The sequence below is a fragment of the Meles meles genome, chromosome 7, assembly GCF_922984935.1.
Source record: "Meles meles chromosome 7, mMelMel3.1 paternal haplotype, whole genome shotgun sequence".
Taxonomy (NCBI): Eukaryota; Metazoa; Chordata; class Mammalia; order Carnivora; family Mustelidae; genus Meles; species Meles meles.
This window is the reverse complement of record NC_060072.1, coordinates 62,388,756-62,405,341: the sequence shown is the minus strand read 5'-3', so window position 1 is coordinate 62,405,341 and position 16,586 is coordinate 62,388,756. Positions and strand designations below refer to the sequence as shown.

At 40.2% G+C, this 16,586-nt stretch overlaps 1 protein-coding gene across 1 annotated transcript in view; it reads right to left on the bottom strand.

Moving 5' to 3' along the window:
- AEBP2 (AE binding protein 2) overlaps positions 1-16,293 on the bottom strand; it is a 62,873-nt gene extending 46,580 nt beyond the window's left edge. The window contains exon 1 of the mRNA XM_046013357.1: positions 15,488-16,293. Coding sequence (XP_045869313.1) covers positions 15,488-16,155 — 668 coding nt within the window. The 5' untranslated portion in view covers positions 16,156-16,293. The remainder of the gene's footprint in view (positions 1-15,487) is intronic.
- Positions 16,294-16,586: the final 293 nt, after the last annotated feature.

Below are 16,586 nucleotides of genomic sequence, written 5' to 3'. Positions count from 1 at the left end.
CTGTTTGTTACATATAATTGGTTCATTTTTAAATTAATGTTTCTAAAGTTCTTGGTCTTAATTTCTGCTCCTGTAATAGCGATAAATATAACCCACATAAACGAAAGTTTTTTATTTTTTCAGTAACTTAATAGCTTTACTGAGATCTAAGGTATATTGTTCAACATTTAAGAAAGCAAATGGATTTTTCGCCTGGGTGGCTCAGTGGATTAAGCCGCTGCCTTCGGCTCGGGTCATGATCTCAGGGTCCTGGGATCGAGCCCCGCATTGGGCTCTCTGCTCAGCGGGAAGCCTGCTTCCCCCTCTCTCTCTGCCTGACTCTCTGCCTGCTTGTGATCTCTCTCTCTGTCAAATAAATAAAATCTTTAAAAAAAAAAAAAAAAGCAAATGGATTTTTGAAAGCAAAAGGTCTGAGAACCACTGTTCTGGATCAAAGCTTAAATGACTCTCCAAAACAGATTGGAAACATTATGTTCCTGAGATGGAATCTTTTTATTTTATTCTGAGTGTAACTGCTGAATTTGAAATTGAATCTGAGGTCCAATGAGTAGAAGCCTTATCAGGAGTCTTCTTTTCAGTTACCTATGAGGAAAGTCATTTATATTGTGGGTTTTCCTTGGTATCTTTGGGTTCTTTTCTTCTCCCTGCTCATAATTTCTAAGTTACTGAAATGTCTTTTTTTTTTTTTTTTTTTTTTTTTTAAGACTTATTTTACAGAGAGAGAGCATGAACAGGGAAATGGCAGGCAGAGGGAGGGAGAAACAGGCTCGCTGCTGAGCAGGGAGACCAATAAAAGGTTTGATCCCAAGACCCTGGGATTATGACCTGAGCCAAAGGCAGACACTTAACCAAATGAGCCACCCAAATGCCCTTAAATGTCTAACTTGAAAGGAGGGTTGAGAACAAAGGCCTGAAGGTATATGGATGTATAATTTGAATGCAAGTATAATTTACTCTTGTCACTCAAAAAACTTTAAATATCATAATTTCCTATGTATATGTGATTGATTAGCAAAGTTGCAGATCTGTACTGCAGATCTAATTTAGGCCTCCACATATCCATTTACATAAAATTAGATCTGCAAATCACACCCTTACGCCTTACCCAATTAAACACCTTCCAAGAAGACTCAGTTATTTGCTACATGCTCTCCCCTCCTAGGGAACTAATAACATATTAAAGGGCTGACATAGAACAATACTAAGAGTTTTACTGCTTGGGGTGCCTGGGTGGCTCAGTGGGTTAAGCCTCTGCCTTTCGGCTCAGGTCATGATCTCAGGGTCCTACAACTGAGCCCCACATTGGGCTCTCTGCTCAGCAGGGAGCCTGCTTCCCCCTCTTCTCTCTCTGCCTGCCTCTCTGCCTACTTGTGATCCCTCTCTCTCTGTCAAATAAATAAATAAAATCTTTTAATAAAAAATCATTTGGGGAAAAATACTTCATCCACTACTCAGTCTGTAAATTATTTTTAGATTGTTTATTTTCCCAACAATAGTCCTAAAATTGTCAAACTACAAGCTATGAAATGGATAGTACTTTTACATTAAAAAGTTAGAAACAACAACAAAAACAGAAAACATGGAGCTGTATCATATACAGAACAAGTGACAGAGAGGATTAAAAAGTGCCATAAACTTAAAAAATGTAATAGGAAGGGGCACCTGACTGCCTCAGTCAGTGGAACATGCAACTCTCGACCTGGGGATTGTGAATTCAAGCTCCACACTGGGTGTAGAGATTACTTAAAAATAAAATCTTAAAAAAAATAATAGTAATATAGTAGGGAAACAGGGTGATCAAGATCTAACTACTTCCCTCAATATTTGGAAGTTATTGATTGAGGTTCCACAAAGGAACTTTCCTAATCTCTAAAGAATCAAGGCTGTTTTATTTTTGTTCTTTAGTGAAAACCATACAATCTTTAGAAAGTCTTGGGTTTATAAGCTTCTATCTTACTATAAAACGAATATTCTATAATTCTTACTTTAAAAGAATGGAACACTGTCCTGCATATGGACGGAAGAAAATGGCATGAGATACAAGGAAATAAAAATTCTGATTTATAAGTTACATTTAACAGGATCAGAGCAAGCATTATAAACTTAGCTTAATTCTAACTAGTAATAGCTTTACATAGAAATACGTATACTATACATAATTTTCAAGGTATTTATCAAACTGTAGGTAAACAGCATTATATCCACACACTAGGGATCTGTAACCTAATCACCCAACTAGGTAAGTTGTTATTTGGATAACAGGTTATATTCCTGTCATCTATGAAATTGCCACTCATTACTAGAATGATTACTCTATGTTTCTCCCATGCTTATAATCAAAATTATTAAAGGCTAAAATTCAAAAGAGTGCCAACCATTTAGGACAAACCTGTATTCTTGAAAAGTGTGAAGCTGTATACCTGATATTATGTGGATAATACACAACTTTAAGAGTGAAATTCTACTATTTCTCACTTCCATTTGTTGGAATGGACTATAATTTTGTGCTCTGCTCCTTATTCTAGACATTGACAATGGGATTGAAAGTCATTAAACTAAACAAGTGAAAGGAAACAGGCACTTCAAGAAAATTATGAACTGTATGCCTGTTACATTTTATGACTCTTAAAAAAAAAAGATCATATAACTTACTGAATCAAAATTTACATCACAAAAGTAGGTACTTTATTTACATCTGAGCTCCTATTCTTTATTACAACAGCTAACACTTACTGAGTATATTTCCCAAAGATGGCCACACCATACACACTTTCCCACATCCTTTTCTTACAATATGGCATCAGGGTGCTGAGGGGCCATTATTACCTCCCCTTGAACGTGAATAAACCTGAAACTACTACAAAAGTGGTATTTCAAGACTTACAAGGCGAGGTCATAAAAGGCAATACTACAGCTTCAGCCTGACTCACTCTTGGGACACACAGCTTGGGAGACCAGAACTACCACATTTAGAAATCTGGCTCCCCTGAAGCCACCATGCTTAAGAGACCTCCTGAAAAAAGTACACAGAGCTAGAGAAAAATGCCAGGGAGTCCCAGATGTTTCAGTCTTCTCAGCCCAGGCACCACACATGTGACAAATAGGTGAGTGCGTAAGTGAGTTTTCTGGTGATTTCACTTCCCAGCCTTTATGCCGTTGTTCTAAATTGATACCAAGTGGAGCAGGAATGATCTAAACCTACCCAGCCCTGCTCAGATCTTAGATTTGCAAGCAAAATAAAATTGTTTTTAATCACTAAATGTTGGTGTTGGCTGTCATGCAGCCATAGTAAGTGGAAGAATGCTTGACATGTATTAACTCATTTAAGATTTACAACAACCACATGAGATAGGTACATTAGTATCCTCATCTTAACAGATAAGAGAATGAAACATAGAAATTATGTGACTTGCCCAAAGTCACACAAATACAAAACACTAACGCCAAACAACTCAGGTGCCACATTTATACAAAGGAAAAACATGAGCAAACCACAAATTTGAGAAATACTAGAATGCAGGCCGTATCGTATGTCACATTAAGTTTCACTTGGTGTGCCCATACAAAAAGTTGTTTCTTTGCTTTTGTACATCTAAAACACACACAACACAAAAGATATTTAACGTTTACATATAATTTGATTCTTTGAGGTAGACAGTTTTACTAACAAGATATTAAATTTGATTCCTGGGGCACCTGGGTGGCTCAGTCGGTTAAAAGTCCCACTCGTGATTTTGGCTCAGGTCATGATCTCAGGATTGTAAGATAGAGCCCCACATCTGGCTCTGTTCTGGGCAAAGAGCCTACTTAAGATTCTCTCTCTCTCCTTCTGCCTCCATGCGTTCTCTCTCTCTCAACAACAACAATCAAAAAAGATTCCTCCAAGTCAATTAGCTTCATAAAAAAATTAATTCAAGGTCATAGAAAGCAACACTATCCTCAGGTTGAACTTGTCCCAAACTTAGAACTTAAGCCACTAAAACAGATAGGAGCCTGACAATGTCAACATAAAATTCAACTCCAAATATTCACTTGTCTAGGGACAAAGGGACAGTCACTTTGGTTTTTCTTTATCAAGAAAAAACAGTAAATTAGAGATTGGGTTTTATTTTATTTTTTTTTATTTGACAGAGAGAAATCACACTAGGCAGAGAGGCAGGCAGAGAGAGAGAGAGAGAGGACGAAGCGGGCTCCCTGCGGAGCAGAGCCCAATGTGGGGCTCGATCCCAGGACCCTGGGATCATTACCTGAGCTGAAGGCAGAGGCCTTAACCCACTGAGCCACCCAGGCGCCCCGAGATTGGGTTTTAAATGGGATAAAGGAATTTAGATCACATCAGACTTCTGTAAGGCCATCTGGTTTTGCCTTCCAAACAGCTATGGTGCTGTAGGCTTTTAAACCTTTAAACTTAGAAGCAATCAGGAAAAAACAAGTAAAGGGAGGCCTGTGTGGCTCAGTCAGTTAAGCGCCTGCCTTCGGCTCAGGTCATGATCCTCATGATCCCAAAGTCCTGGGATCTTCAGCATCTGACCCTTGCTCAGCAGGGATCCTGTTTCTCCCTCTGCCACTGGAGGCTCCACTTGCTTCTGCACCAGCTCTCTCTCTTACACACAAATAAATAGAACCTTTAAAAAAGGGGGGGAAAGAAGTAAAAAAGAACAAAGAAAGTAAAGACAAGTGCTTGTTTTATCACATGCGTTACATATGCTCAAGTCACATTTCCGTACGGCCCTATTCTGGTTCCTTCTGATCTGCGTAATTTGTACTAGAATCAATTTAGAGTAAACTCCTAAGCCTATATAGTGTAGCCTTGCACACAATAAATGCTCATACTTTTAGTGACAAATTTAAGCAGGAATTTTAAGGCAAGTAAAATACATGGCTTTGTCATACTGAGATAATCATAAAAATTAATTGGAGGCACACTAAAAATCATTAGCCAAAACCAAGATATTATTATTACTATTGTTACTGTAATTACAAGCTATTATCACTGTAATTTAAAAAGCTAAAATGGGTTTTTCTAATCAAGAAAAAGACTACTCTCCATCCCTACAATTATTTCTCTGAATAAAAACAAAAGATTTTTTCCCCAAGACCCAGCAGCATTCACTAAATTGGTCAAAAGGGACTTTATGCAACAATGATGAAATATAGCCTATGGAAAACAAGTAGGCTACATTCTTATATTACCACTGTGCAGATCATTTTAAATTTGCTTCTCATTTCTAGTCTATTGCTCTTTAAGATTACTCCACCCACATTTTTCACGCAGTTTAAGACCAGATCAGCAAGCAATTACCTTCACAAAGACTGTAATACTAGAAACACTCTATTTCAATGTAATTACATTATAAGGAGTTACCTTTTACCTTCTTTTTTAGTCTTTTACCTTCAAAAAGATTTCCAGGGAAATGCCTGTATGTAAAGACAGTATGTAAAAAAAATCTGCTACGAAGACTAACACCCATTTTGTAAGAAGCAATCACATTTATTTGTTTTTTTTTTAAAGTTAGTGTTAAAACAAAAATTACTTAACAGATGATTTCAGTACACACATTTCTGGCAAAAATGTCTACAGGAGTTCTCAACACCTCAAAAGACATGTTCAAATCACTGCCAACATGAACGTAAAACACTAAAAAAATCTACTGCTACTGCTGATTCATCCACTCTCGGCACTCTAACAAATATTTATAAAAAGTAATGACAAAAATTTTTAAATTTAGCAATGATATAGTAAATGTATTTATTGAGAAATACAAATACCCTTCTAAAGTCTCTATATGTTCTCTAATTAGTAACACGTCATCTTTCTAGAAATTTGAAACATAAATGAAAACCAGAAAGCAAGACAGGGATTTCGAAAAGCATTAAACTTAAATAAAATGGCAATAAAGACACTCTATTCCCCTAAAGACTGAATAACTACAACACTTAAAAATCAACTTTTATACTTCATAGTCTTAAAAGGGATCTAGGCCATGTATATTACAATTACCAATGAAAATGAGGCCCAGATATGTAAATGAATTCAAGCTCCTAAGTTATACTTTGCAAAGAGACAGTTGAAATTTAAACCAGCCACTGACTTAATAGTGTTTTAATTAAACTTCCCCAGTCAAAGTTGGTTACAAGAATCACGTAGGCAGTATGGTAGCTAAGAGCACACCTAGACTGCCTACATTCTCAAGGAGCTCTGTAACTCTGGGCAAGTTCTAATATCTGCACTTCCTCACCTCATTAGCTTTTTGTGAGGATGCAATGAACTGAACTTCATAAAATCCTTCCAGTAAGCTCAAAAGGCTCAGATTCATAAACAAAGTACAGAATAGGAGTTTTCTCCTAAGATAGTATCTAAATTTATTTTTTTGTTGGGAAACAAAATATCAGCTGGGGAAGTCCGCTGTTGAAATTTTTCAAAAATCGGGCGCCTGGGTGGCTCAGTGGATTAAGCCACTGCCTTCGGCTCAGGTCATGATCTCGGGGTCCTGGGATCGAGCCCCACATCGGGCTCTCTGCTCTGCAGGGAGACTGCTTCCTCCTCTCTCTCTGCCTGCCTCTCTGCCTACTTGTGATCTCTCTCTCTGTCAAATAAATAAATAAAATCTTTAAAAAAAAAAATAAATAAATAAATTTTTCAAAAATCACAACTTTTTTCAAATACTGTTTCTACAAATGCTGTTAAAAAGAAATGGGAGAAGCGGTGCCTGTTGGCTCAGTCACAAGAGCAGGAGACTTTTGATCTTGGGGTTGTGAGTTTGAGTGCCACACTGGGTGCAGAGATTACTTAAATAAGTAAACCAACTTAAAAAAAAGAAGTGGTGAAGATATAAAGTACAGAATGGTTCTCCTTCCTGTCTCATACAGTCATGATAGTGAAAAAGAAGAAATATGTATCAGGTTCATTCAGAAATATGTATCAGACTCAGTCGAATCCAACCAATTACTGAGTTCTGAATACAGGCAGTGCAATAGTTGAGTACAGCTGGTAAGTAATGGGAGTATAAAAATGAATAGAACCAGATTTTAATGCTTAAAAATGGTATAGCCTAAAAAAGGCAAACACAAATGGATATTTCAATATGACACCGTAAGTTATGGTGATTTTTGAACCCAGAAGAAAGTATGTAAAGAGTATCTTTGAGATTCTGGATATAGCAAAGCCGGGCTTGGGATATTGTGAATTACCAAAAGGATAAAATAGAGCATTTGCCAGTCTACATGAGAATCATCACATTTGAACTCCAAATTATTTAATATTGTTTAAAACTCTCACTGTTAAGGAAAAGAATCAATCTGAAGTTCAGAGATATGAAATGATTTGCAAGCAGTCTCTAGTAAAGCTAGTACTGTAATATCAATTACTTATTCTCACCGGAAGCTTTCTTTCCACATCTATCTGCATAAGAAATGGAAGCATAAATGACTACAAATTAAATACAACCCTAGGCCCTTTACATATTCCATCTCCTTTAATCACAACACTAAGATATTCTATTTTACAGGTAGGTAAACAACTTCTGAAAAGTTAAATTATAATTCCTTCTAAGTTCAGGTTAACTTGTCCTTGAATTATTTTAGTTATGGATGTGTCTGGAAAAATAAGCAAGCTACTGTTCCAATGAAATCCTCAAGAAAAAAACATTTTACTCAGAAATAATAATATTTTTCTTATAAGCCACTCAGGAAATTAGTTTTTCTTTCCTTTGATTTAGTTTCCTAAGCATGACTTTTCCCCTAATTTGTTCTCTAGTTCAAATCTCTTCATTTCAGACCTGTGCTATTCCGACCACTTCCTAATTGGTCTCCCAGCTCCCAAAATTTCCTCTCTACCTTTGCCACATTTTCCTAAACACAGAAGTTTAATCATTCATTCAAAATACATTTAAGAATACGTGAGGGGTGCCTGGCTGGCTCAGTCGGTAGGGCATACAACTCCTGATCCTGGGGATCTAAATTTGAGCCCCACACTGGGTGGAGATATTACTTAAAAATAAAATATTTTAAAAAAAACCAACACCTAAAATAAGCATCAGGCACTGTGCCAGGTGCTGTGGATAGAACAAAGATCAGAGACATATTCCTATTCTTAGGAAGCATAAATCTAGCAGGAGAGATAAACAGTAAACACTCAAATTGTAACGAGGGCAAACTGAAGAATTTGGGAGTGCTAGCATTGTGTCTAACAAAGAAATCAGGGATAGTCTGCCTAAGAAAATGTTTGAGATAAAACCTGAATGGGATTAGGAGTTCCAAAGAGAAGCTGGGGAGAGGTAATAGCAACTGATTTACACAAACCTACACTGAAAAACTGCCCACATGTATTATTAGCATGAAAAATCCCACTTTAGCCATTCTTATTTCCCAGTTCAAATGTAAATCCTCTGACCTAGGCAGGAAGTCTGAATACTTCCTATGTTTCATTCAGGCTTTCTGAAAATTTCTCCTCTCATCACCTGGGTGGCTCAGTCGACTGGTTAAGCCTCTGCCTTCAGCTCAGGTCCTGATCCCAGGGTCCTGGGATGGAGCCCAGCATCAGTCCCACATCCTTGCTTGGCAGGGAGCCTGCTTCTCCCTCTGCCTGCCACTCCCCCTGCTTGTGCCCCACCCCACCCCACCCCCCGACAAATAAACAAATAAATAAAATCTTTAATAAAATAGATTGTGTGCCAAATACTCTACATGTAATCCCCATAACAATCTTACAGGATAGTTCACTATTACTGTCCCCCTTTTGCAGATGGGAAACCTGAATAGTAAGATGGTAAATAACTTAAACAACTGTCCCATAGTCACCCCATTTAAGTGAAAGCCAGAACTCAAACCACACATTCTGACTCAAATCACAGTCTTTTTTTTTTTTTTTTAAGATTTTATTTATTTGATAGAGAGAGAACACAAGTAAACAGAGCGGCAGGCAGAGGGAAAGAGAGAAGCAGGCTCTCTGCTGAGCAGGGAGTCTGATGCGGGGCTCCATCCCAGGACCCCGGAATCATGACCTGAGCCAAAGGCAGCCACTTAACCAACTGAGCCACCCAGGCGCCTCTCAATCAGAGCCTTAAATCACCGCTCTCCCTACACTTTCTCCCTCCTTAACTTCAAAATTTCCACTTAACCTTGGTAAAATGTTATGCATTTTTATACAGTAAATGCTTCTTAACAATGATTTAGGAGGGGCACCTGGGTGGTTCAGTCAGTTAAGCATCTGCCCTCTGCTTTTAGCTCAGGTCCTGATCCCAAGGTCCTGTGATTGAGCCTGGCACTGGGCTCCCTGCTCAGTGGGGAGCCTGCTTCTCCCTCTCCTTCTCCCTCTGCTGCTCCCTTGCTTGTGCTTTCTCTCTCACTCACTTTCTGTCAAATAAGTAATCATATTTTAAAAAACAAACAATGATTTAGGAAAAAAAGCCCTGTGGTGACTATTCATTTCAGATTTTCTACAAACTCATTTATAAAAATACCTACACAGAAATCCACAATTTCAGAAATGCCCCAACATTTTTTTTTTGATAGACCTGTCCACAACCATTTAACCAACATGTATTATGCACCTCTGGATTGCCTCTAAATTGGTAAATTGTTTTAGTCTTGTTCTAAGATTTTATTTATTTATTTGAGGGGGCACGTGCACGTGAGCAGGGGGAGGGGCAGAGGGAAGAGAGAGAATCTCAAGCAGACTATATACTCAGTGCAGAGCCCCACACAGAGCTGGATCCCACAACCCTGAGATCATGACCTAGTCAGAAACGGGGAGTCAAGAGTCAAACACTTAATCAAGAGTCAAACACTTAACCGACTGAGCCACCCAGGTGCCCTTTGTTTTGCTTTTTATGTAAACGCTACTCCCACCATAGGGGGTGAACTCATGAGCCCAAGATCAAATCATAAGCTCTACCAACTGAGCCAGCCAGGCACCCCTAAATTTGTAGTTCTAAACTTAGACCAAACTCTTGAAAATCTGATAGAAGTTGCTGACATCTTCTCAGAGAGATCACATGAAATTTTGCATCAGATCTCACAGGCTTTATTGGAGTACACTGACCTAATAACTTTAAACTTAGCAATACCAAATACAATGATCCAACCAAAGGCACTAATTCCTGGCCCGCAGTTTATAGTCTTCTTTATTCATATAAATTTTATTGTTGCTATTTCAATTTAATTCTAATAATTAAGTACTCACCATATCCAAGGTACCATGTTTGGATCTAAATGAGGTAAACTGTCCCTGCTCTCAAAAATACTACCGTACAACAAAAGGGATGAAGCAAGCATTTAAATAATGTGGATTCTTCAGAAAAGTTCACAGGACTCTAATAGGAATTTATTTGGACTTAGAATACAATCCCTTCATGGTAAAATCTAACTCTTTTTAGCAGTTAAAGAACTAAGGCTCAAATATTTAACTTAAAATCATAATACAGGCAACAATACAAAGATCTGAATTCAGACTGACTCAGATTACATACTCTGTATACAGATGCAGAGATATTCTACATCCCACCACCTACAGAATAGAGCCATAAGCAGGGAGGAAAAAGATAAAAAATACATCTATGGGAATTAAAAGGAAAAAGAAATTAAAAGCCAGGATTTACTGTGGCATTTGATGGGTTTTGAAAGGTGACCTTAGTGAACAAAATATGAAGGAATTATTGTGTAACAGGGTATGAACAACAACAACAACAAAAAATAGGAAAAACTCATCTGCTAAACGAAAACATAGGAAGAATAAAAAATAAGCAAGTATTTTAGGTCATAAAAAGACTTTGTGGGGTGCCTGGGTGGCTCAGTGGGTTAAAGCCTCTGCCTTTGGTTCACGTCATGATCCCAGGGTCCTGGGATTGAGTCCTGCATTGGGCTCTCTGCTCAGCAGGGAGCCTGCTTCCCCCCTTCCTCTCTGCCTGCCTCTCTGCCTACCTGTGATCTCTATCAAATAAATAAATAAAATCTTTTTTAAAAAAAGACTTTGTGGCTTCTTCCTTGCTCTCTCAGATCACTTACTCTGAGGAGAAATAGCTGCTATGTTGTGAGGGCACACAAACAGATATTGACTTGGGGAGTAACTGAAGTGTCCTGCCAAGAACTACAAAAAGTGAGCCATCTTGGAAACACATTTCTAGCCCCAGTGAAGTCTTCAGATGACTGCAGTGCTGGCCAACCTTTTCACTGCAACCTCATGAAACCCTGAGCCAGAAGCACCCAGCTAAGGCCTATCCACTCCTGACTCTCAGAAACCTCTGGCGGTAACAAATGTCTGTTCCTTTAAGTTGCTGAATTTGAAAGAAACTTATTACACAGCAATAAACAGCTAATACAATTGGCAAAGTGTGAAATTTGACTTTGTTTACATTAGAGTCAAAACAGTTTTTTCCTAGGAACTAGGGCAAAACCTACACCTTGGAATTAAAAGCCTCACAGCATTATGCAAGATGGATTTAGTGGGAAGAACTGCTTCTTCCCATCTTCCACAATACTCAGCGAAGAGTCCAGCACACAGTAAATACCTGAGTTTGGTTAGCAAATCAACTTATACACAGGATGTTCTAATTGACTCAACATAGTAGTCTTAATTTTTCTTAAAATTTTTCTTAATTTTTCTTAAAAGTAAAATGACTCCCTAGAATCTCTCCATAAATTCAATCCTGAAGTCTGCAGTTTTTTCATGATTTTATTTTGGGCACAGAGCCATGCCTTCATAACTGGGAGTCATCAATGAAAACTGAGACCTATGAAAAGCTCTTTTCCCTAAGCTGCTTCAGAGTTGAAGAGGTAAGTACTTAAAGAAATTCATCATGAAGTATGAGCAACAACTACTTTACATAAAAGTATTGTATTGCCTCAAACATACAGATCCTTAATAAATCCTGATAACTTCAGCAAGCAGCCTTCTGGTATCAACAGGATTTAGAAATTTAGCCTCCATATTAGATCTTCCCAATTATACGACTAAGAAATCGGACAACATAAGCCTGTTGTCCCAGCATCAGAGCAATGTCAGTTACACCTCAAAGTTTGCAACTCCTAAGATTGGAATTCCAAATTTTGATCCACAAAATGCTAAGGGCCTGTCGCCTTTCCTGATCATTAAGTTTCATACTGTAAGCCTTTACCTATCACCACATCCTTACGCATGCACTTTTCACTTGACATTCGAATTTACCCAGAAAGGCTGGTAGAAGTGGCTAAAAGTGGTCTTGGCTTTTCAAAATAAGTCTTGGTTTCTAGTATAGTTGGGGGGGGGGGCTGGAGAAATAATGTGTGTGTTTGTGTATGAGACAACCACAAAAGAAATTATGATCAATTCACTTATACAGAAAAAGGAATACTTTCAATGTATAATCTGATTCAACAGCTAGACTAATTTGTAAACTAAAAAAAAATTTCTGAAGTATTTTAAATACTAAAATTCTATTTAAAATTTAATTAGTCTCTGAAATTAACTTTAAAAAGTGGCAATTATTTTTTAAAAGGTGGTAATTTTTTTAAAAGTACTTAAGCTGGGGCGCCTGGGTAGCTCAGTGGGTTAAGCCTTGGTCTTCTTCGGCTCAGGTCAAGATCTCAGAGTCCTCAGATGGAGCCCAGCATCCTGATCTCTGCTCAGCAGGGAGCCTGCTTCCCCCCTCTCTCTGACTACTTGTGATCTCTCTCTGTCAAATAAATAAATAAAATCTTAAAAAAAAAAGTACTTAAGCTTACTTTTGAAGTTAAAAAAAAAAAAAAGAAAAGCTAGTTTATAATGGTCTCAAATAGCTAAATACTCCCCTAAAGAAAATAAATTACACATCAACATCAAGGTTTTCTAACTTTACCAAAATAAACACACTAAAACCCTTACTCTGGTTTTGAATAACTTTCTCATGGGGAAAATAATCAGTGTTTTTGTACCAAGTGTCATTTATTCATTTTATAAATTAGTCACCTTTCACCACACAACAATTCCAATACATGTGTGTAAATTGACACCTTGGATCATGAGCTTTAATATCTAAGTCTTTATATCTAAATGTTCTTAAAAAGAAGCACTTACAGTTAAGACATTTCAACAAATTCTAAAGTACGTTAACTCAAAAGTATGATCTACTTTCAAAGTAAGAGAAAAACTGAATAGGCGTTCTAAAAGAAACAGTAAATTCTAATAATAAAATCATTTTGATAGGAATGCCAAGTTTTTTAAATGCACTTTAAAACCATGCTATCCCTCCATCAGTCACAAAAATAAAGACCTCCTACCATGAAATCAATTTATAAAATCCACATAGATTAGTGTAATCTGCAGGACAGTTCATAAAACTATGAATCCTTTCCAAATTTAAAAGGAGTCTTAAAAAAAAAAACTTAAAGGTAATAAAGGGGCATTTAAAAATGAAGATTGTTAAGATCACCATATCCAGTCTCACTAGTAAAGCTTTTTCATACAAGTGATAAATCTATTACCTTGAAACAGCAAAATGATTACACAGTATTTTATAGTCTCTAATGTTTAAGCATTAAGAAAAACAAGTATTTCTGATTATCAGATTTTAACCTTATCCGGACTTGTGGCACTAATAATCTTATTCCTTACTCCGAAATATGCAAAAATTAGATATTGCAGTGACTATCTTATAAATATGAAATGAAGCCAAAACTCCACTTCCTGAACTATTACTTGCCCAATAGTTCATCATCTCCTAAAGGGATGTAGCAGATAGATATTAACTCAAAAAAAAAAAAAAAAAAAAAAAAATCCTGACACAGCTTATTTAACGTGAAGTGTTCTAACTCTTGTAAAGTGGTGGAAATAGCAGGGAGCTTGAAAACCTTTGTTCAGATGCAGCTCTACCACCACTTCCATTCTAGACTTACTGTTTCGAGTAAGACACTCAACTTGCTTCTTCATCTGTTAAAAAGTCAAAATAATTCCTATCTTGCACCAGAGTTGTGAGAATGGGATAGACATTTAAATTGTGTAGTGCTAAGCGTGCATCTGTATGCCTACATGCGCTAGATAAATGGAAGAACTGTGGAAGATGCTAACTGTATAGACTGATGTCAACTTTCTACTGGTACCCATGAAGGAGGATATAATAAAATGTAAATAACATATGCTTCATTGTGTGGTTCCCATCAATTTTTAATTGTCTTGAAGACTCTCCTTCCTGCCATGCCTATGTAGTTCTGCACAATTTCTCTAGGGTTTGTACAGTCCACTTTATCCCATCGAAGATATTTTCTTCACTAGATATCAAAGTAAACATCAAACAATAAATCCAATGCTGTATTTTCATAATATTTAGAGTTTTGTATTCCTTATATTAAACAGAAACCAAAGTTTTCTTTTATAAGTTACCAATCAGAATTCCTAGAACTTTAGCACGCTTAAACTTTTAAAGCCAAGTCATTATCGATGGTTAAAAACCCGTTCATCAAAACACTGACAATTAAAATAAATGCTAGAAGCAGTATAACATTCATGATGCGGTTCTCTCTCTGTGTTTAAAAAAGTACATTAAAAACCAATTAGTTAAAATACGAAGTTTTCCAAAGTGATCAGAAGTAATAATAAATGAAACATACTAATGCAATAAATATTAATGTCTTGAAAGAAATGAAGCCCTTTTTGTCAGTATCCACGTTATTCCTGACAAGCTTTAGAAAAAAGCTACTAATTTCTTCAGAGATCTCTCCAATACATGACTTTAAATATTATCATCTAAAATCATGACATTCATGCTAAAGCCTTATTACATAAAGATCATAAATCACATGCTATCATGATGTACCTTCCAAACTGTATTTTATTATGATTCCAATTCTTTGATTCCGTAAAATTATCTTAAAGGACATCAATTCATTATTCTTTTCTTCAGTAATTTATACGTGTTTTAAACTTTCTCCCAGATTGATCACAACAAAAAAACAGAAGTTACTAAAATCACGTTGGAGAGTATCCGGATGATCACCCACGAGGACTTTTAGAAGCCCTGATTAAGTATAGAAGTCTGGTGTTTTCCTCAAGTAGTGAAAAGTGATAGTTGGGGGGTCTCCTCCCTGCACAAGGAAGTTCTGGTCAATGCAGGCGAGACCAGCCATGTTGGAGCACACTTGTCAGTTACAGTTGTGACAAGTGTTCGCGAACACGGCTGGACGAAGCTGACCTTGCGTACCGCGGTGTGTCCATCAGGGCCCCCCCACGCCCCGCCAGGGGATCCGGGCCTACTTTGCAGACTGTTTCTGAGTTCGAGCTGTCCGCGGAGAGCGCACAGCCGAGGGGAAAGAGGGCGGGGAGAGGAGAGTTGGGGGGGAACTGCTGTGAGAGTTGGAAGCGGCTCTCCGCAGCGAGAGGGGCGCGGCGACCGCGACACATTGCCTAGTTGAGAGCCTGGGGGAGGGGCCACAGATTCGGGGAGCACGGAGATCGCGGCGAAAAGTCCCCCTGACCCCCTCTGAGGGGCCCACGAGTGTAAAAAGAAGGAGGGGAGGGGAAACGCTTCCGTGCACTGACCTGTCCTCCGAGTCCATGCGGCTCAGGGGTTCCCCGTCCGACGAAATCTCCAAGCTGCCTCGCCGGCCCCCGGAGGTCGCGCTGCTTCCGCCGCCCCCGGTCCCGTATCCCTCGTCGCCGCCACTAGAGACGACGCTGCTGCTGCTGCTGCTGCTGCCGCCCCCGCCGCCGCCCTGGCTGCCCCGCGGTCCCTTGGGCTCCTCCAGGCCCTCCTTGCCGTCCCCATCCCCGCTGCTGCTGCTGGCGGCGCCGGGGCTCAGCGAGCGCGTCTCGTCGCTGCTGCTCCCGCCGCTGCTGCCCACCAGGCTCTCGGCGCTACTCTCCTCCTCGCCCCCGCCACTGCTGCTGCTCTCGTCCTCCTCCTCCTCGTCCTCTTCTTCGTCCTCGTCCTCCCCGGCCTGGCTGGCGCTCTCGGGGCTCGGCTCCGACATCGTCTCCGCCTCGCCGCCCCCCACTCCGCCGCCGCCGCCGCCCCCACCGCTGCCGCCGTTCAGCAGCAGCGCTGCCACCGCCTCGGCCTCGGCCTCCTCTTCCTCCTCCTCCTCGTCCTCCTCCTCCTCGGGGGGCTCAGCCCGGCCCCGCGCCGCCGGGCCCGGGCTGCCGGGGGGCAAAGGGCTCAGGCGAGAGAGCTCCTCCAGGTCGGCCATGTCGGTGATAGCGGCGGCCATGGCGGCGCCTGCTCCACCTCCTCCTCCTCCTCCCCGCCGCCGCCGCCTCCCTCGCCTGACTCTAGCTCCCTCGCCCCCTCCCAAACGCCCAAAATTCCGCCGCCGCCGCCGCAGAGCAGGAGGAGGGCCCGCGAGCTGCGTCAGCCTGCACACGCGCTACGGAGCCCGCGCGGGGACAGGCGCGCCACTGCGCGCACTCACGCGGAGACGGTTGCGCGCCTGCGCGGCGGCGCGAGCTGGCACCTCCCCCGGGCCGCGAAGTCCGCGCGCGCGCCCCCACCCGTGTCCCCGCCCGGCCCCCGCCCCGACCCGCCGAGGGCTCAGAGTTTCCTTGGGGCCTGCCCACGCCTTCCCCAGCCTCGCCGCCGCCGGGACACGCAGAACGAAAGCCTGGGTGCTGGCCGGGGATTTTAGCAGCGCTCCGAGTTCTC